Consider the following 20,752-nt stretch of genomic DNA (forward strand, 5'->3'; position numbering starts at 1 on the left):
GTTGTATAACCCTACAATTTTGCATGACACATAGGGGAAACTAGCAGAAAATGATTCTGGGGATTGGTGCCTTTTTGCTGTCAAATATCACCCTCAACATACCCCAAAAGACAAAAAAATGTCTGTCCTCTTGACAAATTGTCATCAAAAGTGATCATTTTCAAGCATTTTATTATACATATCACTGCCTCAAATGTACATGAACTTCCCAAGTTTATAAGCTTCAATTTAAGTCCAAGATGACTTTTCTATCTACAGGATTACAGCTGATATAACCAAAGTTCTCCACTGTACCTCAAATCAGAGAACAGAACTTTCAAGCATTACCATTCCATATGGGATTAATAATATTTTTTGCATATGAACAATATCTTAAACAAGAGTTGAGCCTTGATTTGAAGTGAATTGCATGAAAAATGAGTAGGCTGATGTTATGCCCCTAGGTGGACTGGGGTCAAGGTGCATGTTCATCGACCAGCTGATTGGAATGGTTTTCTCACAAATTATAACAACAAGAACTAAGAAGGCACTCATTCATTTACTTCTGGATCACTGGAGGTCTCATGATATGATGGAAGACATCATCCAAAGGCCTGTCATCTTTGACATAGGAGATAGATCAACATCAACCAGTTGGCTGAAGATTACACATTTCAGCTCGTAGGCTATTTGTATTTAGAACGTGATACTTTCACGTTAAGAATATCCTACCCGTTTTAGATTATTGTTGACATTTTGGCTAGTAATACCTAATTCCTAATAGCTAGAACATAAGTTAAATAGCTATGATAGCATAGGTAGGCTATAGCAGACTTATTCTTCGAAATTGCTTTTGTTCAAATGGAGGACAGTGCAGGCTCTTTTAAACGTGTGCTATCTTTCCATCGACAAAGAAGACGGAGATCGGGAAACCGTCGAGGTTGGACTGACGGTAAAACTTGTAGCTTTAAAACTTGTAGCTTTAAAGCTTTAAAACGTGTAGCTGCTTTAAATACCAATTTAGGCAAATAGACGTTGAGCCTTGACATGTACTAGACGTTGAGCATTGACACTTGCTGCCATTCAGGGTAGGCTATTTTCTGCATTTTCATGTGATTAGCATGGGTCTCTCCTGTGCTATTGGTGACTTTAGCTCTCCACTGCTTTCGTTTTTCAAGTTAAAAGACGTTTTCAAGTTCATTAGCACTGCCATATTATGTATATTTCAGAGGTGGAAAGTAACGAATTACATTTACTCACGTTACTGTATTGAGTAGTTTCTCTGAAACTCAACATGGGCCTGCCTGCCTCAGCTGCCTGTGAGCAGATTTCAGTTGTGCTGGATTACTGTTCACTGCAAAGCGAGGAAGGATGAGCGCAACTAACTTTGAAAATCAACTGCTGCTCAAACCGTTTCTCAAGATCACTGAGTACTGTCGGTAGGCCTATACCACCTCTGGTATGTTTGTACGTTATGTTATGGTATTGCAGATTCAGGAAGTCCAGAACACCCGCCATACAGTGGGGTAGAGCACTCTGAGTGGTTATCTAGTGGTCCGAGGGTAAACAAGCAAACAATGAAGACATTTTGGCATTGTTTAGACTAGGTTTTACCATCTGTGTGACTTTTTCGCCAATTCTGTTAATCAGTTCACCAGTGTGTTTTATGTAGTGGGTGGAGGTGAAACTCTCCTGCATGGAAAGGCTGGATGACTCTCTGAAGAAGCAGTGGTGGCACCTGACCAACACCTTCTACGTGGAGACCCCAGAGGTATTCTAATTAGCAAAGACTTGTTGGTTTGTTTGATTGTTAACTATCTCTAATTCCTCAATGGTTAACACATTTTCACGTCACACTTTAATTTCTAGGGAAACCGTGAGCAGTACGCTTCTGTGAAACTTGTCACCTACATCCAGGTATAGATACTTGGAGATGTTTATATAGTCATGGATCTTCACCCCCCTTTAACATATAACTTATTAGTGAACATGCAGACCGTTATTCAGTTGGTATACAGACTGTGTTGTTTTCTTTTTCAAGCGGTACTGTGGTGGGATTGTCCATGTGTCGTTCCGCATCGAGACGGAGGCCAACTTTCATCTGGAGATGGATGGAATCCAGGTATTTTTCTTACTGTCAATTGTTTACTAAATCTTATTTATTATCATTATTATATGGTGAATGGTCTTCTACAGATGGTCGAGATTTCTAAGACCTTCCAGGAAATTACCATCTCTACAGATGGAAGGGTGTCGACCACAGAGCGAACTCAAACCTTCATACCTTCCCTACTCCTGAGCCTGGTTCTGGTCCTGATATTCCTGGCCCAGACACTGCTGCCGGTCCTGGCGCTGCCTCTGGTTTGGACGCGGCCTGTGGTCCTGGCGCTCCTGGTTCTGGCGCTGTCCGTGGTCCTGACGCTGTCCGTGGTCCTGACACTGTTGTTGGTCTTGACGCTGCTGCCTCTGGTCCTGACTCTGCTACTGGTCTTGACACTGCCCATGGTCCTGGCGCTCCTAGTTCTGGTGCTGTCCGTGGTTCTGACGCCACTGGTCCTGACGCTGTCCGTGGTTTTGACGCTGCCCGTGGTCCTGACGCTGCTGCTTACTCCTCTGCTAGCACTCTGAGCTCTGCTCAGGTAATATGAAGCTCATGCCAGTACTACTCCCCAACTTAAACCTGCAGGGTTTTCCGGTGATAGCCTGTTCTTGCTAGTGATTCCATCCTGTCATTCTAATGTTTTTTGACTGTTTGCTCTGGTAGGGGTCAGGAGACAGCAACCTGCTGTCTGAGGCCATGCAGGTTTCCTCCCTCTAGTAAATCATGTGGTATGATTTAGAAGAATGGGAGGAATCGCATTCCTCCAATATCCATTGTTTGCTTATTTAGCTAGCAGTCTTTTTTTTATCGCTGGAAAAGACTGCTAGCTAAATAAGCAAACAATGGATGGAGCTAGCAGTCTTTTCCAGCGATAAATCTGAACCACAAAGTGAAATATGACATTAGCCTCAGTGTGATAAAGTTTTAGATTTTTTTTTTTTACAGCCAGCTTTTCTCGTCCACGGGTCTAGAGGACTTCTCTCTGAGGCTTAATGGCCTGAGACAAGCGTTTGCAGTGAGTACTAATCCCGGTGATGGAATATTTTGGTCATTGGATCAGGTCTTAGTTGCCAATTTCTTGCACATAAGGTCCACTTGCTCACCATTAAAATGTGATTTAAATGTTCTTTGATAATATGTTTTAATGCTTTGATCAGGTCTTGCTCACCGAGGAGCCGAATGCTAACTTCATCACTGTGGCAGGGAAGATGATCTTGCGCACCATGGCTGCTCTCAATGGACAGGTAGCATTCTTAGGTTGCATTTAGTCTCACAGGACCAGATGTGACCTTGACACGCAAGAATAAATCAGTCAATTGGGTGACTGAGTGCACATCTGAAATGTATGCCAGGCAAGACCAGAGTTAACTGAACAGATGTTCTCTCCCTTCCCCCCTTTTTTCACTTTCCTCCAGGATGCTGGTGTGTTTCAACAGGCCTTTGACCAGCTGGTGGCCTTTGCCCAGACTCCTGGTCATGAGACTGAGCTGCTGGTGGTTCAGGTATGTCAGGTTGCTATACTCATTGGCTCACCCAAGCTAATGTCATTTTATATATTTTCGTTGACTTCTTTTGGTTTTAGATCCACAGTGTCAACTTGCTGGACGTCATCTTCGAAATGGTGTTCTTCAGGGAGCTTGAGGGGGCTCGTGCCAGGCTGGCCCCTGTGAGATTTGTGCAACCTCGTCCTCCGCTGTCCATCTATTCATTAAACACTCTCTGTCCTCCCTTCTACAGTATAGCGGGTTCAGGGTGGGTTCCTGGATCATCTTGTGACAATTATCCATGCCTTCCTGCCCTCCGAGGCGTGGCCACCTCAGGCTGTACAATGCTGGGGGCTGTTGCGGGTAAATACACAAAATACACAAATAACTTGGTGTTGTTGTCCTGAAAACACAACACTTCTGCTGCTCTTACATAACTTGCACCACTATGCCACTTTCTTTCTTACTTAGGTCAAACAGAACTACCCAAGCCTTTTATTGGCCTGACTTTGCACTAGTATTTTATTGACTGTCTATGCACAATTTCAACCAAATTTTGCTGCTCTTATTTTTTCATTATTATATGTGCCCTCTTATTTACTTATATTTACTTTTTTTTTGTTTACTTGAATGTTAAGTTTGTCTGTGGACCTAAATTGGCAAAATATGTCTTGTCTTCACCGTGGGATAGTGAGAAACGTAATTTCGATCTCTTTGTATGTCTGGAACATGTGAAGAAATTGACAATAAAGCTGACTTTGACTTTGACTTTGACTTTGACTAAATAGCTTCTTCACCAACCGCCTCCTGGATGTAGTTTATGTATCAGTAACCTTTTGGACTGAATGTGCTCTCTTTGTGTCTCCGGTCTGACCACAGGCTGACCTGCTGGGTTTCCTGAAGGAGGTCTTCTCCCTGGAGCAGAGTGTGTACAGCCAACCACAGGACCTCTCAGATGGGCTCTTCAACTGCCTGGAGCAGCATGTGGATGAGCCCCTGGGGTAAACATAAGGGGCTGATTGGGGTAAATCTTAAAGGCTGGTTGAGGTAAACATTAGGGGCTGATTGGGGCAAACTTTAGGGGCTGACTGGGTTAAATGTTAGGGGCTGGTTGGGGTAAACTTTAGGGACTGTTTGGGGTAGATTTAAGGGGGTGGTTAGGGCAAATTTAAGGGGCTGATTGGGGTAAACTAAAGGGGCTGATTAAGTTACACTTAAGGGGCTAAATATGTGATAAAATGTGATTAAAATATTTTTTAAAGAATGTATTGTATGGTTGCATAATCTTCTTTGATCTTCCATAAAGAGATAGTGCTCTACCTCTCTCTCCCTCTCTCCTCCTATCTTTCTATTTCTCTCCCTCTGTAGGTGGTTTTTGTTGCCCCCTGGTTAGGTGCTGCCCGTGGTCCTGATGCTGCTGGTCCTGACACCGCTGGTCCTGATGCTGTCCTTGGTCCTGGCGCTGCTGGTCCTGACACCGCTGGTCCTGACGCTGTCCGTGGTCCTGACGCTGCTGGTCCTGATGCTGTCTGTGGTCCTGACGCCGCTGGTCCTGACGCTGCTGGCCCTGGCAGTGCTGCCTACTCCTCTGCTGGCACTCTGAGCTCTGCTCAGATAATATGAAGCGCTCATGCCAGTGCTACTCCCCAACTTAAACCTGCAGGGTTTTCCGGTGATAGCCTGTTCTTGCTAGTGATTCCATCCTGTCATTCTAATGTGTTTTGACTGTTTGCTCTGGTAGGGGTCAGGAGACAGCAACCTGCTGTCTGAGTCCATGCAGGTTCCCTCCCTCTAGTACATTGGTTCCCAAAGACTGGGTCGCGACCCACAGGTGGGTCGTAGGAGATTTTATTTGGGTCGCCAGCATAGCCTAGTGACAATTTATGTTGTGTAATACCCCTAGCAAGCTTGTACCTTATATAGCTTAGGAAAGCTAACAGCTTTCTATTAGAATCTTCACTACCACAGTCATGAGTTGGGTCGCGATAGTCTGTCATTTTTAAAAAGTGGGTCCCCAGAAAAAAAGTTTGGGAATTACTGCTCTAGTAAGTACGGTGCTTGTGAATCGGAAAAACACAACAAAGCCCACAAATCATGTGTTATGATTTAGAAGAATGGGATCATTTAAAGATCATATCTTTCTATTTCTCTCCCTCTGTAGGTGGTTTTTGTTGCCCCCTGGTTAGTGCCATCCAGTAGGACCATGAAAACGTGAGGACTTGGGAACACACAGCTGCCGACTTCTGTGGACCAGATGCATTTAGGAGTGGACATATTCATGGATTCAAGGAGTGGGGTATGGATGTAAGGTTTAGAATAACATACTGTAGGCTACACATTTCAAACATTCAAATTGAGTGACCACTGGGCTAGATCCTGGTATAAAAATATGTTTATTGATGCTGGAAGTACAAAAAATACTGCACGTAGCTTTGACCTGCTCATTGGTTGTAGCAGGGCACACATGTTTCAGAATTGAGAGTTGGTGAAGTTAGAGGTTTTTGCTTACAATTGCATTGAATACTTGCTCTCAATAATTACTGTACCATATGGAAAATATAGTTGACAACTGCTCCTGAGTGTTTTATATGTTGAGAAATCGTATTAATTTCAGAATTTAAGGAGCAGTGGAACTGTTTAGAAACAGTGTTTACTTATGATGCCTTTGAGAGGCAGTGTTTTTGTTTGTTTTTTGTTTTTGACAACAAAGTCTTCTGCTGCTTTGACTGAAGTTCCCGTGAATCAATGGAAGAGCTAAGCTCTGAACTACAGAGTTGTCAAACTTTGTATTTATTTTTGCCTGCCTCTGTTACATCAATTCAATTCAATGCTATTGATTTATAAAGCTCCATTAACAATAGATATGGTCTTATAGCGCTTACATTCCAGGGAGACATTGCCATTCAAATTTCATAATTTCTCAGAAAGGGCTATGAGCCCCTACCCAGCCTCAAGGGGTGCAAGCATATAGAGAAACACATTTTATTCTGTATCAGCCTTGTTGGACTACAACCATGCCAAGTTTTGTGTGGACTGGTGAGGTTTCAGTAATAATAGTTGAGGGGAAAAATGTTGAGGGGACAAAAACACTAGCCTAGTGTCCACTCGCTCTCATGGTACAGCGGCCATAATAAAGTCACATAAGAATCCTCATTGCTATTTTTAGCCTACAATAATTAGTCAAACCACAACTAAGCATTCAGACTGACATAGGTCCCCTGAGTGCTGGATACTGCAGGGGGTATTTTTTCACTCGGTCACATCATCAACATGAGCTGAAGCTGTGAAGCTGTGCCTGCTCGTTTAGCGCTAATGCCTTCTGGCAGAGATGGAAAGGTTCTGGAATCCTCGTTGAAAAAAAAAAACAAAAAAACAAGCACAATCCTCATAGACTTGTCTGGAGTTTCAGGTCCGTGTCCTGAGGCAGGTCTTGTGCCTCGCCCTCAAGCTGGTTGGATTATTGACCAGTGAGGTGTTAAGTCGGAGTGGCCACACTTCATAAGCCTTGCTGATGCAGCTCTCCTGTACAGGCTCTGACAGCCAGGGGGGCAGACCACACTAATCACGGGGGACTCATGGCCCCAATCTTCCAAACTTACTCATCTCTCTCATTTTATTATTCCAATGGCTCTAATCGGGTCTGTATTGCTGGGGACAGGGATGTTTGAGTGATAACTGAGCACTTGGGGTTTGCACCCGTGTGGTATCTGCTGGGGAATGTTGAGGTTCGCTCGCCCGAAAGTCAGTGATTTTTTTTTCTCTCTCTCTTTCTCTTTGGAAGACCAGAACACCGTCAACACCATTTCAGCCCTAATCGCAAAGCAATCATGTCATCAGAGTCTTGCAGAAAGTTTCAGTTTGAATCAGCCACTAATTTCATCAGCATTACACTCACACAGCTCCCAGACTTGAAACAGCAAGAATAGGCAATCACTCACACAAGGAACCATGCCCCACCATCAATCAGTCTTCCTTGTAACGCACAGCAACAGTAATGCACATGTGACTATACTCTTAACACTGACAAAATAATGCAAATGATGGTATGCGAGGATACAGACGGCCGTGACAGAAACTCGCTGCTTGAGGTTGTAAGTGAACAAATTACAAAAGATTGTGTCTAGTAATGGAGGCAGTGGAGCATATTGTGAAAATGCTCTGCTGCTTAATGGTTTAATTAAGAACCTCACTCAAACTAGAGCATAAAATTCCAGCAGAGGATGTGGCGTGTGAGGAACAGCATAAACTCAGTCGCCTAATTGCTCCTGTGCAAGCAGATGTGTCTGACATTCCTGGTCATTTTCTGCTTATTAAAATGTTGAGTGTCTCAATGCACATTAAATATTGAAAGTGTGCAATTACTCGGCATTGCCTTCCTCTAACTAGTCGCATATATGTCCGGTTTTACCCATAAAAAAAACTCATTCAAGAGTACACTGCAGCACTCAGTTGACAGCTGTCAACAGTGTAAACGGCAGTTCATTACTGTAGCAAAGCGGTGTTTGGTGAGTACTACTCTGAGTTAAGATATTTTGCTTGGCATCTTTTTTTGTGGAGGGAGATGCCTCATTCCCTAAGCAAGAGCTACGATTAATGATCCACTGCAGCAGGACAATCTGCTCAAGTACCTACAGCTCATAAACCTCGGAATGGATCAAATTCAACCACAGACAGGCAGCTTATTTACCTCTGCCAGACAGGACAGAATTTCTCTCACTGAGTCAAATACAGTATACTCCTTATCCCATAACTGGATAAAAAAATCCACAGGCAAACAAAGAAAAACTTTCCTTCTGAGGATTGAAACTATTATGAACTCCAGCAGCTTACAGTCATGTCAGGGCATCTTAGAACAAGGAGAGGGGTGTCCTCCAAAGACCTGCACCCTCTGCAATTTTCACACAAGCCCAGTTTCATCAGGTTTTGTAATTCAAGACTTATTGATTATCCACAGTGAGCACACCATAACCAGGACGGCCTGGCCGCTTTCATCACCTTGAAAAACTGCCTGTCCCTCTCCAAAAACACCCCCTGGACAATCCTTCCTCTGTGGAATGGAAGGCAGTCTATCTGGTGGAGAGTGATTCAAAGACACCTTACTGTGTAAATACTAAGCTGTCACAAGAAATGATTTAAACTAAAATGATCCAACTAGTCCATTCAAGGGTAAATTACCACTGAAATGGTCTGTGCAACCTATTTCACACATTTGCAGGGAAAGTAAATGCTCTCAAATCCCTCAAGCTCTCATTAAGCAACAATGTGTAAGTGTTGTAGTCGGCCTACTGAAGGTCATTGCAACATTTATCTCAATGTATATGAAGCCTATTGTTAACTGTTCACTCAAAAGGATTTCAGTACTGGAAAAGCACATTAAACAAATCACATGCATCTATATATGGACAATATTTAAACAGAGACTTTCAAAGTTCTGTTCAGGAAATATATCTGAATTATTTATCTGTGAATTTGTTCCTCGCTGTTGCATGAAAATAAGAGAGGGAGGAGCTGGTAATGCTGTTGATGCTGGTAGAAGGATAGACCATTACTGCCATCTTGAGGTCTCTGAGAGGGTAACATAATTATGCACAACGAGCAGCAAAGGTTTAGGCCTGCTAATCTTAAATTTGCCCATTTTATCTGTAAATCGGTAAGGCTATATGGTAAATAGTATGAATGTGTGTTTAGCTTTCAATGTTTGACTCCAAATTATTCCTTTTGCATATGCTAAAGGAAAGAATAGATTTGCCCAATTGCTTCACCATAGTTTTAGTTTGAGTGTTAGATTTTGTAAAAAATATATATATATTTACCTTTGGATTTCAAGGGATATTTTGCAGTTAATTGGGGTCAAATAATTAATTTGGTGATCCCAATTGAATTACTGATTCAACTATAGATCTGGGGTACTCTTTACAGGAGGGAATTATTCTGTAAGTCATGCAAATGCTCCAGCCTACTTCATTCCACATGGACTCAGTTCAATAGGGGGCGATCGAACGAACTAAGGCAGTTCCTGTAATCTGGAAACGCGGATGTGTTTTGGTCCTTGGTGTGATTGTTCTCCCAGTCCCACATGCTGAATCCAAAAATGGCTGTATCACTGATATGCAATAACACACAGAGCAGGTACGGAAATGCAGTTAAATGTATGTGTGAAATGCTTAGAGATGGGTAGGTTACTAAGCATGTGCAGAACATGATTTATTTGCCTTGGCTACTTCGTGTTCTTTACGGGCGCTGGTTCGGAGATCTGAAATCATGTCGATCGTGTTGTAGTCATCTAGCAATGATGCAGCATGAGCTTTTAACTGAAATGTGTTTTAATCAAGAATGAAAGTAGCCTAGGCCTGCGTACCACTGATTGAGTTTCGGGACGCAGTAGGCTACTGGAAAGAAGAGAGCAGACCAAAACCATGGCTGTCAACTCACATTTTGACATATCACTGCCTAACGCCACACATGCCTTTTCTTCTACGCTTCCTCCGATGTAGTAATGATTTTTGCATCAAGACCCAAGGTGGTTTTAAAACATGTTGGCAGCTACGGTAGCCTGTGTGGGTTACTGACGATGAGCGCATCTGACTGTCAAACGAAAGCGCAAAGATGCCTTATTTATCTACCAATAACTGAACGACTAAACTAATTAAGGAACGCATGGAGTAGCCTACTTAAGTGACAACACTGAAACAAACCAACTTAATATGGAAAGGTCAATGAAACCATGCAGAAAGAAAGGGTTTTTACTGAATACATAGCCTATAAGGCTATATTTTTCATGAACATGACCCAACATATAGGCTTTTAGATTATACCAACTCATAGTAAGTAAGTAAGTACATTTAATTTATAGAGCACATTTAAAACAGTTTCCACTGACCAAAGTGCTGTACAGAGGATATGGCTAAAAATAGAAAATAAAAGCAAATCAGAACAAGCAAAATATAAAAGGCAAGCACAGAGAAAGTAAGCAAGACAAACAGAAATACAATAGACAAATAGACAGCCCTAAACAAATAAATAGCAACAGTACAGAAGACACTTGAATATGAAGAAGAGAGGAGAGAGATGGACAGCTAGGAAGCAGGGAAGGCCAAGGAGTAAAGGTGGGTCTTTAGTCTTGATTTAAAAGTGGTGATGGAGGGAGACAATTCCACAGACGTGGGGCTGCTACCGCAAAAGCTCTATCGCCTCTTTGCTTGAGGCGGGTGCGGGCCACAGAGAAGACCCTTATCGGCAGATCTAAGGGACCTGGATGCTGAGAGGGGATGGAGGAGGTCTGAAATATATGAGGGAGCCAACCCATGCAGTGCCTATAAACAATCAGAAGGACTTTGAAGTGGACCCTAAAACTAATGGGGAGCCAGTGTAAGGAGGCCTGTACAGGGGTGATGTGTTGGTATTTCTTGGTGCCAGTAAGCAACCTAGCAGCTGCATTTTGTACTAATTGCAGACGAGAAAGTTGGGAGTGGGGGAGACCAAGATAGAGGGAGTTGCAATAATCTAACCGGGAGGTAACAAATGCATGTATTACTGTTTCTAAGTCCTTGGGAGACAAAGAGGGTTTGAGATGGGAAATAATTCTCAGCTGATGGAAGCTACTCTTGGACTTGTTATTATTACAAAAAAAAAAAACGTGCTGAAGAATTAGGAGAGGCAGGGGGCTTTCCAAAGAAGACAGGGAATGAAGGGCATGCATGCACACTAGTAAAAAAAAAAAAAAACTTTATATTTGCATGGCTTCATCTTACCTTTCCAAATTCCAGGTTTGTTTCAATGTGTCACTGATAGGCCTCTAGGCTACTCTATGAATTCCTTAAGTAGTGTAGTCGTTCAGTTATTGGTTGATAAGACACTGTTGTGCTTTTTTTTTTAAATCCAGCGAGAGGTGAACAATATGAGGCGATGAATTTTTAACTATTTTCACCCCTGGTTTAACAGAGTGAGCTCAGTCTTGAACCGAGATGTCAAACAGTTTGGGAAGAAGTACATGTTTGATTCTAACGAAGAGACATGCTGGAATTCAGATCAGGTAGGCTGCTTGCAGAGTAAAGACGGGCTTCTTTACTCTGCTGCTTCTCATGGCTTTCATGCAATATCAACTGTTGCAGACTCTGAATCAATGGGTGAATCAATGGGTGAACAAAGTAATAAGTAGGCTATATCTGTGGTGACAGGGCGATTCTCAATGGGTCTTACTGGAATTCCCTCATAGTGTGCGGGTGACCGAGGTAAAAGTACAGTTTCAGGGTGGATTTTCAGGGAGGACGTGCAGATTACAAGGTAGGTAGATCAGGCTATCTTTAACAACAGTGGTTACAGATGTTTTGTCAGTGGAATTCTTACATGGGCTACTCCCACTAACCTACACTGTGTGTGCTTTCTCCTATCAGGTTGCCTACAGGAGAACGACTTTGCTCAGATCACAGACTTTTATCCAGAGGATGACAACTCACTACAAATATCCTTATGGCCTACCTTGACAATAGTTATTTTGTGTCATATTGGCTGTTTTGTTTTGTATGGCGGTTTTACATAATTTGTAGCTTTAGATAAATATTAATCACATTTGATTTTACTTATCTAAAGAAATACACATGCAAGTCAGGTTGTGAATGGGATGCCCTACTACAGGTTGTGAACGGATCAGTTCAATTGGGAGTGCATTAGTCGATTGGTTGTGCAGTAGGCCAAGGATTTTTGTCTACACTGGTTCTGTTCTTGGCCAGAAAGCCACACATGCTGGGCTGGCACTGTCCTTGTGTTTATCCTCTCCTTAACTCCTCACCCACAGCTTTCCCATTCAGGAGGCCCCCCCAGTGCACAAGATAAAAATAGTATTTGAAAACAGTGCTGACTTTTTTGGAAGAATAATTATTTACTCTTTGGATATCCTGGGAGAAAGAATGCAATGATTTTTTAAGGAAGAGAAGTACTACAGTAAAATAACAACACTGATTTTTTTTTACCCCAACGAAAGTTCTTTGCCGTATCTACAGCATGAAAAAAAAAACAATGCTAGAAACTGTTATGGTAAAATAATCACCCATCAAGAGTGCCTTTATTATTTAAAGAAAAATGTACACATCTTTTTCACCTCCAAGGCCAACTTTAAAACCAAGCTGATCATAGAAAAATAAAATAAACACAAGTTTTGTATTTTGGTTATGGTTATTGGTCCCTGCTTGTATTCCTCCTTCCAGTCTCAGTCAGCGCTGTAGCTGCCCATCCACTACCCTCGAGTCCACAAATTATGGTGTCTTTTCATTTTTGGGTTTGTAACCTAGTAACTTCAGAATGTGATCCTCAATGGCCTTTTGAGCTGTAAGGAAAATAGCATTATACTTAAAGAATCCCGGCGATTTTTCACAAAGATCTGTTTGTCGAGGTCACTGACTACTGTCAGTACAAAAAACCCGAAAACAATCAGTTCTAGCAAGCTCGAGTTGCTGCAGGCAATAGCTAGAGTACCCAGGCAGCTACAGTGCAACATTCTGGGGGTATGAACATGTCTGCTTGCATGACACTCGATAGGTGTTTACTAAAAGGCTCATGTGAAGAATGGATGAACACAATTCCAGTGAAAATATATTTCATGCACTTGCCTTCTTTGTGCCCCAAAGCGACAGCCAAGTCCATTGGGTTATACCCAGAATCTGCCTCAAAGGTGAGATCAGCACCACCAGCTAGAATGACAATAGTAAGTGCACGCTTACCTCAAACAATTGAGGAAGCTACAGTACATCATTGACATTTATATCAGTTGGAGGTAAAGGAAGTATACTCACCTAAAAGGGCAACTACGCACCCCACATGGTTACCTCTCACAGCATACAAAAGGGGAGTGCCTCCATTCTAGGTACATGGAGTTTGGAGATTAGGGTTTGAAAAATGAAGGAATATGTGCCACTCAGAAATGTCAAGTGTAAGCAGATAAGTATGTGGAAGGGAAAAACAGTCTTACCCAATCATAAGAGTCTATATCAACGCCCTTTTTCAGAAGAAGAGTAACAATGTCAGCATAGCCTCTAGAGCTGGCTAAAGTCAAGGCACTTTCCCGCTCGCGTGCAAGAACTTTGGGATCTGCCCCCTTTACATGAAATACAAGAAAAGCACTTACTAAATTGATATGATTTCATAACAAAGCAATACTTCCTTTCTGAACCAACATACTTCACTTACTTTTTCCATAAGGAATTTTACCATGTCAATTTCACCAAAAGCTGCAGCCCACATAAGAGGAGTGTATCCACGCTTATCAGTGCTGTTCAGCAAGGCACCTTCTAAAAGGACATGAACCAGCCAGGTCAACTGCATTCGATATTAGTCACAAGTGGTCTTTGTGTTAGAGCATACACCTTACCTTTGGTAAGATGGATAGTCACTTGTGGAATGTCACCTTGCGCTGCCAACTGGTGTATAGAGAGGTCTGGAGGAATACAGAGGATAAAGGCTTTAGCAGTGGGTCAGTGCTCAGTGACGGTATTTACTACACCTCAGTGACAGTATTTACCTTATATATAAATAAATATATATGTCAAGTTACATAACATTTGCTCTTTTTTAATAACCTATAAATTAAATTTTGTAACCATTGAGCCCCTTTTCTTGGTTTTAAGTCACATGTTCAGTGCAGGAGTTTCTCAGTAGGCTATAGGCTACATCTCACCACCTTAAAAACTTACTGTCCAAAGTAGCTGGTCGAACTGTAGCTTCGTTTCCGCGTTGTCTATTTGTTAAAGTTGAGTTTGTGAGCACACCATCTTTGTCCATGATACCTAAGGATAGATGTCAATTAAGGTCGGTGTAAGAAAAATACAGGAACTTGTGTCAGACTGCTTGGTTTACTCTGGCATTCTTAATGATGTCTTACATTTGCTCCACTGTAAATAATATCTACTGAAACTTAAATGTTAAGGAAATTAGGCTACATTGGATCTACTCCAACAGGCCTAATTAAAGTTGAGTGAAAACGAACTAGCCTATGTTGAATCCATCGCACTCTCTAGCTTTGTTACCGGTGGTCTATAAACTACATTTAACAAATGATTCTTACCGCTTCAGCATACATTGCAATAGTCTAGGCTACTATTAAAAAGGGTCTTCGACATGTACAATTTTTATCCGACGTTTCATTCGGTTACTCCAGAGAGGGATGCTTATCAAAAGTGAAACAAAACATGCACATTCCCGTGATGCATTTGACGATTCTTTACGTGAGACAAAAAGTCTAATGCATTAGTAATACAAATCGGAAATCCCTGTAGTCTTAATGTAAGACATTAATTAAGACACTGTAATGTAACGGGCGATGTAATAAGTTTAACGTAACTGTTGTTATGGTCAAACATTTACACCTAGGAACTATACGTTCACAGCCTTTGCGGATGAACGGACCCATTTTTAAGGGCAGAAAGAAAACAAAATAGACCGACATTGCTGCCAAGAAGCCAGGGGCGTCTAATTTGTCGAAATGGATGACCAGGAAATGCAGCTAAAAGTTAAAAGAGGTGCATATGCAATAACCATTATAAACAGCTGTCATAATGTTATATTTGCCGATGCTGCTAGTCTGTCTTTACCCAACATAACGGCTAACGTTAGCAGTCAGTCAGCTGACAGTAGACCTACTTACCAATTGCAGTTGCTATATGATAGGCTACGATATATTTTACAGTAAGTCATCCAACTAAAATGTAATTGTTATCTATTCCAGTGACGGATAAATTCACAGAGAGCATGTACGTTTTGGCCAATGAACCGTCTGTGGCGCTGTACAGATTGCAGGAGCATGTCAGGAGGTCACTGCCAGAGCTAGTGCAACACAAAGTGAGTTTCATGTCGTCTTTTTTATTTTTATTTACTCTTCATGCCTCTCCTCATTGTGCATACTGACAGACCTGTTTATTCTGACCAGCATATATTTTACACAAGGGAATTCCCATTACATTTCACTGTCTTGCTGTTTAGCATTAACGTTAGCCTACTACATCATTCCAAATTGATGAAGCCCATCTCCTTTTTTTGTTTTCCCTTTTCAGTCGGATATGCAAAGCTGGGAAGAGCAAAGTCAAGGGGCCATCTATACAGTGGAGTATGCATGCAGGTAATATATTGAGGATTAAACTAAAGGGTCACCAAAAAACATGTTGCTTTTTAGAGTGTAATGTCTGTAGGCCTTAGATTCTCACTTTTTTTTTCTCCACAGTGCTGTAAAAAGCATGACCAACAGCAGTCTCTACTTCAAAAGCATAGAGGGATTGCTCCGTCAGACCATCTCTATGAAAGAGCAGATAAACAATACCCAAGGCCGCAGGTAGAGGTCATAATTCACATAATTTATCACTCAGCCAGAATGCACATCACCCCTTGTAAAACTGTAAGCAAAGGACATTATCAGAGAAAAACGTAATCTCATTTTTTTTTTTATCACAGTCTGTTGGTCCTTTATTCGTTCTGTTATCTTTCATATATGATATGGCAGCATTTTTTACCTGACATCACCATCAGTTCCTTGACCCCCCCCCCCTTTAGTTCATTCTGTTCATTCTATTTCATTTGTTGTCATGTTTCTGTTTGTTTTCATGTGTGTGTGATGACACATTAGTGATGTAAGCCCCACTCCTCATCCCCTTGACCCTTCCCCATCCTCTGCCTCCTGATCACTGACCAGCAGTGGGAAACTGTGTCCAAGGTTAGTGTCCCTTAATCACAATGAACTCACCAGTGAGAAACTTTACTACTCCTCTGTAAGCATATTGAGCAGTATGTCTTAATTCAAAAGTCATTCGGAGTCCTATTTTCTCTTTCCATACATATCAGGCCCCAGACAAAACCAATATCTAGGATTGCTCAAAGTTCAATGTAGGTCTGAAAACGTAATTGGTTGACAAACAGTAAGACCAGTTTCTCCCCCACCTCCTTACATGTCCATAATCTGCCATATAAAAACAATACCAAAGATGCTTAAAACATTGTTCAACAGTAAAGTGGGCTTACATTGTTAAACAAATGAAATCTTTTTTCAGAGATTTTTCAAGTGAGAATAGAGCAAAGACATAGGCTAGTATTTCTTGCCATTGTAACAGGCTGCTTAGTAGGCTGAGTGAGTGAACTTGTCAACTGATTTTGTAGTTTGCCAGTTTTATCACTGCCCACATATCTCAGATCTAATAGATCTTTATCAAATGGTGACACAAATACAAGTTCAGTTGGTCTGTGTGTGTTTGGTCATATTTTAGAGCTCAGTGCTGTTTATAATGTCTATCTACTGACCAAAGGGTCATACACACTTTGATAACAGTTTCAATCCAATTAGGGTTAAATGGTTCCTTTAGGCCTTGTAGTTAACAAGTTAATTGTTATGCCTAATTATTGTATTTAAACAAACCAGTTTCCAAATAGACTGTTAAAAAAATTCTATTTATTGGAAATTATTTCAGTCGGTATGGAAAGTGACATAACTAATATGTCATGAACTAATAAGTTAATATAACAATACAAAAATATCAAATGAGAGCATTTTTCTGGTTCAGCGGTCAACAGTTAGAGAAGTGGTGCATGGGGAATCCACATTACCCATTTAGCATTGTCAGTGGTGTGTAACCGTAAGTGTTAAGGTAATAACCTCCTCATATTTTCCTTAAGTAAGACAGACAGACAAAGCATATGATACATTATACAGCATTCATGAAGTGACCATCTTCATGTGATGTGTTGCTGGCAGATGGAACTACTGATCCGTGGATACAGGCTGTCCCTGGTTGTGCTGACCACTTGGTCAGTGTTGGTCATACCAGAGTGGAGTCCTTGCTTATGGCACCTGACTTCCGTGCCAACACAGTCCTCATCTCACTGTTGATCCCGTTCCAGGGCTTGGACGGGGACTGGAGCAGTCCGGACTCTGCAGACAGGGTCCGGTGCATGCGCGGAGCTGCTCCCCCACTGCCGCTGTAGCTCTCTTTCTCGCTGGCGTGGCTCGGCATCCCGCTGGACGAAGCATACTGCTGCTTCTGTTTAACGTTAGGGCAGGGAGGGTAGGACAGCTGGCGCTGCAGGATGGACTGGCTGCGCTGGGTCCTGACTTTGTCCACGTGGACCCAGCTCAGGTGGGTAGACACCGGGGCTGCTCTCGGGCTCGTTCTGGTACATGGCGTGGGGGTGCTCGCTGTGGTACTGTCGGGCGGTACGGGCCGCCCGTGCCAGGGAGTGAGCCACTATGATTAGCAGTATGAGTACTCCCGAGGACAGGACACACACGCTGGCAATGCCTGTCTCGTTCTCAAACACCAACAGCATATAAATGGACATGGCTGCAAAACAAAGAATATACACCCTCAAAAAAGTTTGAGTTGCTTAACCTCAGGTACCCTTGGCACTGCGAAAAACACTAATTTAGGCTGTTTTTGTTGTGTTAACTTTTTTGTAGGAAGAGAGCGGTGGAGTCTGCAGTGTCAAAAGAAGTGGGGGAGAAACACGGCCCGGGAATGTAAAACAGCGGCCTTCTCATTCTGCGCTTTGGAGGTTGGGGAGGTTCTAAAAGGCTCCCTGTCCCTTCATCTTGTGAGGGTGCTGCCACTACATCAGCAGATCAGGACCCCTCAAACAGGTCCTCCCCACAAGGGGAAACCCTGTCACTCTGCCAGGCATGCCATTAGCATGTCTGTTTAGGGATGTCTATAAAAGAAGGAATTGTTCTCAGTCGTGCATAGTGCTCTCAAGGAATTTGACCAGACCTTAGCCTGCAGGTGCTGACTGACGCACAGAAATGTTTCAATGAGCTTAACTTTATCCTTTATTCTTCATCTTTTTTTGTGATCTATCATAATATTGGTTTTAATGCTTGGTATGAATGAGAAATTTGTTTATTGATGATTAAAACTACTTTTGTGAGAAGCTCTCCACGTCAGCTTCTCTTTCAGATTCAGTGTTTGAAAAGAGTCACAATCACACAGCTATTCACAGGTTATGATGGTGGTCAAATTGACCAAAGCACACATTTATATGAGAACAAACAATGTGTTTCGCTTACCTGCTAGATAGACGGACACACCAAGACAAAATAAACCAATGGCCACATGCCGCACAGCTCGACTGTCAAACAGAAACCAGTCAGCTCTACAGAGGCAGAAAAGGTTGTGCAAATTACATTTACAGTTATCATTTTTGGACCACTTGCATCAGATCATTATTTTACAACTGCCCATTACAGTGCATAAGTTTTAGCCTACTCTAATTCTATGCAAACACTCACAAGCCTGTTCTGTTAAATGTGGGGAAGGTCGTTGGGTCATGAATGATAAGACCAATGAGGATTGTATTCAGTTTGAATGAGGGGTCGCATTGACATTTTGGGGTCACCCACTAGGTTACTGCATGCCCCCTCACTGAGTATTTTTTTGACTGGGTAAAGTGTTGAATAAAGTTATCAAAACATTGTTTCCCAGAACTGAGTAGGCTATATGAGGCCTGAATACACTGAGTATAGTCAGACACTGCGTATGTAATTAAACAAATGTTAGACTACCTCTCCGTGTCTTCTTCCCCTCTGCAAATCTCAGCGGTGAAATAGCTATGCAGGATGCATACCACCACAGAACTCAGGTTTAGTGTCAAAGACAAGGCAGTAAGAACTGTTGAAACCGGCAGAAGAACAACTGCAACTTCAACGGGAACGATAGGCGACGTAGATTCCTTGACACCCGTTTGTTGTGACTGAAGTTGGAAAATCAAGAAGACTGATAGTAAAGACATAATGGCAGACAGGACCCCTAATAGAGCAAGCACCATTAAAGATCGTTGGCTATACGTGTACGTCATTTTAGGGTGCAATAAATCCCTCAAAATGCTGAAGCAATTCGCCTTCGCCCGAAAAACAAAGTTGGTCCCTCCAGCGGAAAACTCCTCAAAATGGTGACGCAGGTGCCCGATGTGGAGTTGTAGCGTTTGGGTTCCTTCAATCTTTTCGTAGGTTAATAGATTTCCTGAATAGAAAACAGCTAAAGAGAGGAGAAACGAGCTTTGGAATGTGCATTTGTGTAGAGGTCCGTCACTTCTCAGACTGAGCATGTGATGTTCTTAAAATCCCCAGATTAAAAACTTCGCAGTGCAACAATGGACTTTTCACTCGGATTCTCTGACACAATGCGACGACTTGCTCGTCCCAGAGAGGTCTAACTCTCAGGAAAGATGTTAAAAGTTATAACAACATAGTTAGACTATCACTTGTTGTGACCCCTTTCATCATTATTTAGCTTTTTGCCAACTCTGCAAAAAAATATCCACAGGCACATGCACAGCTAGCTTTTTCATTTAATTAAGACAACAGGCTATCTCTAGTTCGTTCTAATAGACTTGATATGTAGCCTAGTCAATATAAATTTCCTGAGTTTCGGGGAAAATGGTCTTTTCTTTAAGTTATAATGCTTTATAGATTGTGATAACCCTTTTAGCCATGCGTCATGAAAGTGTTGATAAATGCATCACCGCAATTTGTCCGAAACCAAAGCAATGTTAGATGCACGTTTGCTATTATTAGATGGGTTAAAAACATGGAGGTTCTGGGAATTCGGGGTGGTGAGGCATGTGCTTTCATTCTCTTCTCTGAATCCAATTAACTTTTCAATGGTTGCTATGGTGACACTCCAAGAGCCTGCACCCTCACATTGCTGAGCAATCCGTTCATCACATTTATTTAGGCTGCGTAATGTAGGCAAAAACATTTAGTTAGCCTAGAGGGAGTATAATATCATTTGAAAAGAAATTCTTTGGGACTTTACTATTCTGAAATCCATGTTCATTAAGACCATGAAGTGATGTAGGCCTAGTTAGTGGTGTGTTGGTTTCATATTTTCTTTATCATTGGGACTTAAGTGGACCCTGCCTCTGTGCTTTTTTACAGGACGACTTGTGTGTATATTGTGGGACTGTTTGTGTTGTGCAAATGCACTGAATGTCCAGATTAAAGCTCACACAGGCCACCCAGTGGTACTGCTTCGATTGATGTAGGCTGAATGTCACACCAAGGGTAGAATTATGACTGTAGGCCTAGCATAAAACATAATTTAAATCATTTTCCTGTGTGGTCTTAGTCAACCCTAATGACTATTCTCACTTGGACTTCTAGTCTTGAGGCCTTTATGTGTTGATAATTTGTAAAGCTCTCTGGGTGTAGAGAGTGACATATAGG

The 20,752-nt window shown here is 42.0% G+C and overlaps 5 protein-coding genes and 1 long non-coding RNA gene across 7 annotated transcripts; 4 read left to right on the top strand and 2 right to left on the bottom strand.

The window, feature by feature from the left end:
* The first annotated feature begins 913 nt into the window (after positions 1-913).
* LOC125301071 lies at positions 914-2,696 on the top strand. Its single transcript, XM_048253337.1, has 5 exons — positions 914-931; positions 1,652-1,750; positions 1,849-1,896; positions 2,021-2,101; positions 2,176-2,696. Exons 2-5 carry the CDS (start codon positions 1,676-1,678, stop codon positions 2,605-2,607), a joined length of 636 nt encoding a protein of 211 aa, XP_048109294.1. The 5' UTR covers positions 914-931; positions 1,652-1,675; the 3' UTR covers positions 2,608-2,696.
* A 239-nt stretch (positions 2,697-2,935) lies between these two features.
* LOC125301072 lies at positions 2,936-3,921 on the top strand. Its single transcript, XR_007194666.1, has 3 exons — positions 2,936-3,324; positions 3,496-3,582; positions 3,818-3,921. It is a non-coding gene; the product is annotated as an uncharacterized LOC125301072 (long non-coding RNA).
* Positions 3,922-9,573: 5,652 nt separating this feature from the next.
* Positions 9,574-12,728, top strand: LOC125300491 (nuclear receptor 2C2-associated protein). Its single transcript, XM_048252467.1, has 5 exons — positions 9,574-9,693; positions 11,506-11,596; positions 11,742-11,847; positions 11,958-12,025; positions 12,357-12,728. The coding sequence occupies exons 1-5, from the start codon at positions 9,641-9,643 to the stop codon at positions 12,477-12,479; spliced, it is 441 nt and encodes a 146-aa protein (XP_048108424.1). The 5' UTR covers positions 9,574-9,640; the 3' UTR covers positions 12,480-12,728.
* rfxank (regulatory factor X-associated ankyrin-containing protein) lies at positions 12,593-14,769 on the bottom strand. The gene is made up of 8 exons (XM_048252466.1): positions 14,621-14,769; positions 14,250-14,342; positions 13,928-13,993; positions 13,747-13,847; positions 13,529-13,654; positions 13,353-13,419; positions 13,170-13,250; positions 12,593-12,886 (listed from the first exon to the last, which is right to left on the bottom strand). Exons 2-8 carry the CDS (start codon positions 14,335-14,337, stop codon positions 12,816-12,818), a joined length of 600 nt encoding a protein of 199 aa, XP_048108423.1. The 5' UTR covers positions 14,338-14,342; positions 14,621-14,769; the 3' UTR covers positions 12,593-12,815.
* Positions 14,770-14,932: 163 nt separating this feature from the next.
* borcs8 (BLOC-1 related complex subunit 8) lies at positions 14,933-18,472 on the top strand. 2 transcript variants are annotated; one of them, XM_048252469.1, is made up of 6 exons: positions 14,933-15,074; positions 15,281-15,393; positions 15,606-15,670; positions 15,773-15,880; positions 16,172-16,258; positions 17,993-18,472. In XM_048252469.1, the coding sequence occupies exons 1-5, from the start codon at positions 15,038-15,040 to the stop codon at positions 16,224-16,226; spliced, it is 378 nt and encodes a 125-aa protein (XP_048108426.1). In that variant the 5' UTR covers positions 14,933-15,037; the 3' UTR covers positions 16,227-16,258; positions 17,993-18,472. The 2 variants fall into 2 exon arrangements, with proteins under 2 accessions (XP_048108426.1, XP_048108425.1); XM_048252468.1 differs by lacking the exon at positions 16,172-16,258.
* Positions 16,968-19,766, bottom strand: tmem221 (transmembrane protein 221). Its single transcript, XM_048252465.1, is given in 4 exon segments — positions 16,968-17,703; positions 17,705-17,876; positions 18,596-18,681; positions 19,091-19,766. Coding segments are annotated over 4 exon segments (1,149 nt in total). The 5' UTR covers positions 19,633-19,766; the 3' UTR covers positions 16,968-17,354.
* Between the last annotated feature and the right edge of the window lie 986 nt (positions 19,767-20,752).

The sequence above is a fragment of the Alosa alosa genome, chromosome 9 (genome assembly GCF_017589495.1).
Source record: "Alosa alosa isolate M-15738 ecotype Scorff River chromosome 9, AALO_Geno_1.1, whole genome shotgun sequence".
Classification (NCBI taxonomy): Eukaryota; Metazoa; Chordata; class Actinopteri; order Clupeiformes; family Clupeidae; genus Alosa; species Alosa alosa.

What these genes read in the sequence shown, in the direction of transcription:
- LOC125300491 (XM_048252467.1), top strand. Translation starts at nt 9,641, where the DNA reads ATGCTGAATCCAAAAATGGCTGTATCACTGATATGCAATAACACACAG. An exon ending in GAGGACGTGCAGATTACAAG is followed by an intron (nt 11,848 to 11,957) that starts GTAGGTAGATCA and finishes TTCTCCTATCAG; the next exon opens with GTTGCCTACAGGAGAACGAC. An exon ending in AGGATGACAACTCACTACAA is followed by an intron (nt 12,026 to 12,356) that starts ATATCCTTATGG and finishes CTCCTCACCCAC; the next exon opens with AGCTTTCCCATTCAGGAGGC.
- rfxank (XM_048252466.1), bottom strand. Translation starts at nt 14,337, where the DNA reads ATGGACAAAGATGGTGTGCTCACAAACTCAACTTTAACAAATAGACAA. An exon ending in TAAAATTCCTTATGGAAAAA is followed by an intron (nt 13,655 to 13,746) that starts GTAAGTGAAGTA and finishes TTTCATGTAAAG; the next exon opens with GGGGCAGATCCCAAAGTTCT. An exon ending in CGCTTTGGGGCACAAAGAAG is followed by an intron (nt 12,887 to 13,169) that starts GCAAGTGCATGA and finishes TTTTCCTTACAG; the next exon opens with CTCAAAAGGCCATTGAGGAT.
- borcs8 (XM_048252468.1), top strand. Translation starts at nt 15,038, where the DNA reads ATGGATGACCAGGAAATGCAGCTAAAAGTTAAAAGAG. An exon ending in ACAGTGGAGTATGCATGCAG is followed by an intron (nt 15,671 to 15,772) that starts GTAATATATTGA and finishes TTTTCTCCACAG; the next exon opens with TGCTGTAAAAAGCATGACCA. An exon ending in AACAATACCCAAGGCCGCAG is followed by an intron (nt 15,881 to 17,992) that starts GTAGAGGTCATA and finishes ACTTTTTTGTAG; the next exon opens with GAAGAGAGCGGTGGAGTCTG.
- LOC125301071 (XM_048253337.1), top strand. Translation starts at nt 1,676, where the DNA reads ATGGAAAGGCTGGATGACTCTCTGAAGAAGCAGTGGTGGCACCTGACC. An exon ending in TCTACGTGGAGACCCCAGAG is followed by an intron (nt 1,751 to 1,848) that starts GTATTCTAATTA and finishes TTTAATTTCTAG; the next exon opens with GGAAACCGTGAGCAGTACGC. An exon ending in TGGAGATGGATGGAATCCAG is followed by an intron (nt 2,102 to 2,175) that starts GTATTTTTCTTA and finishes GGTCTTCTACAG; the next exon opens with ATGGTCGAGATTTCTAAGAC.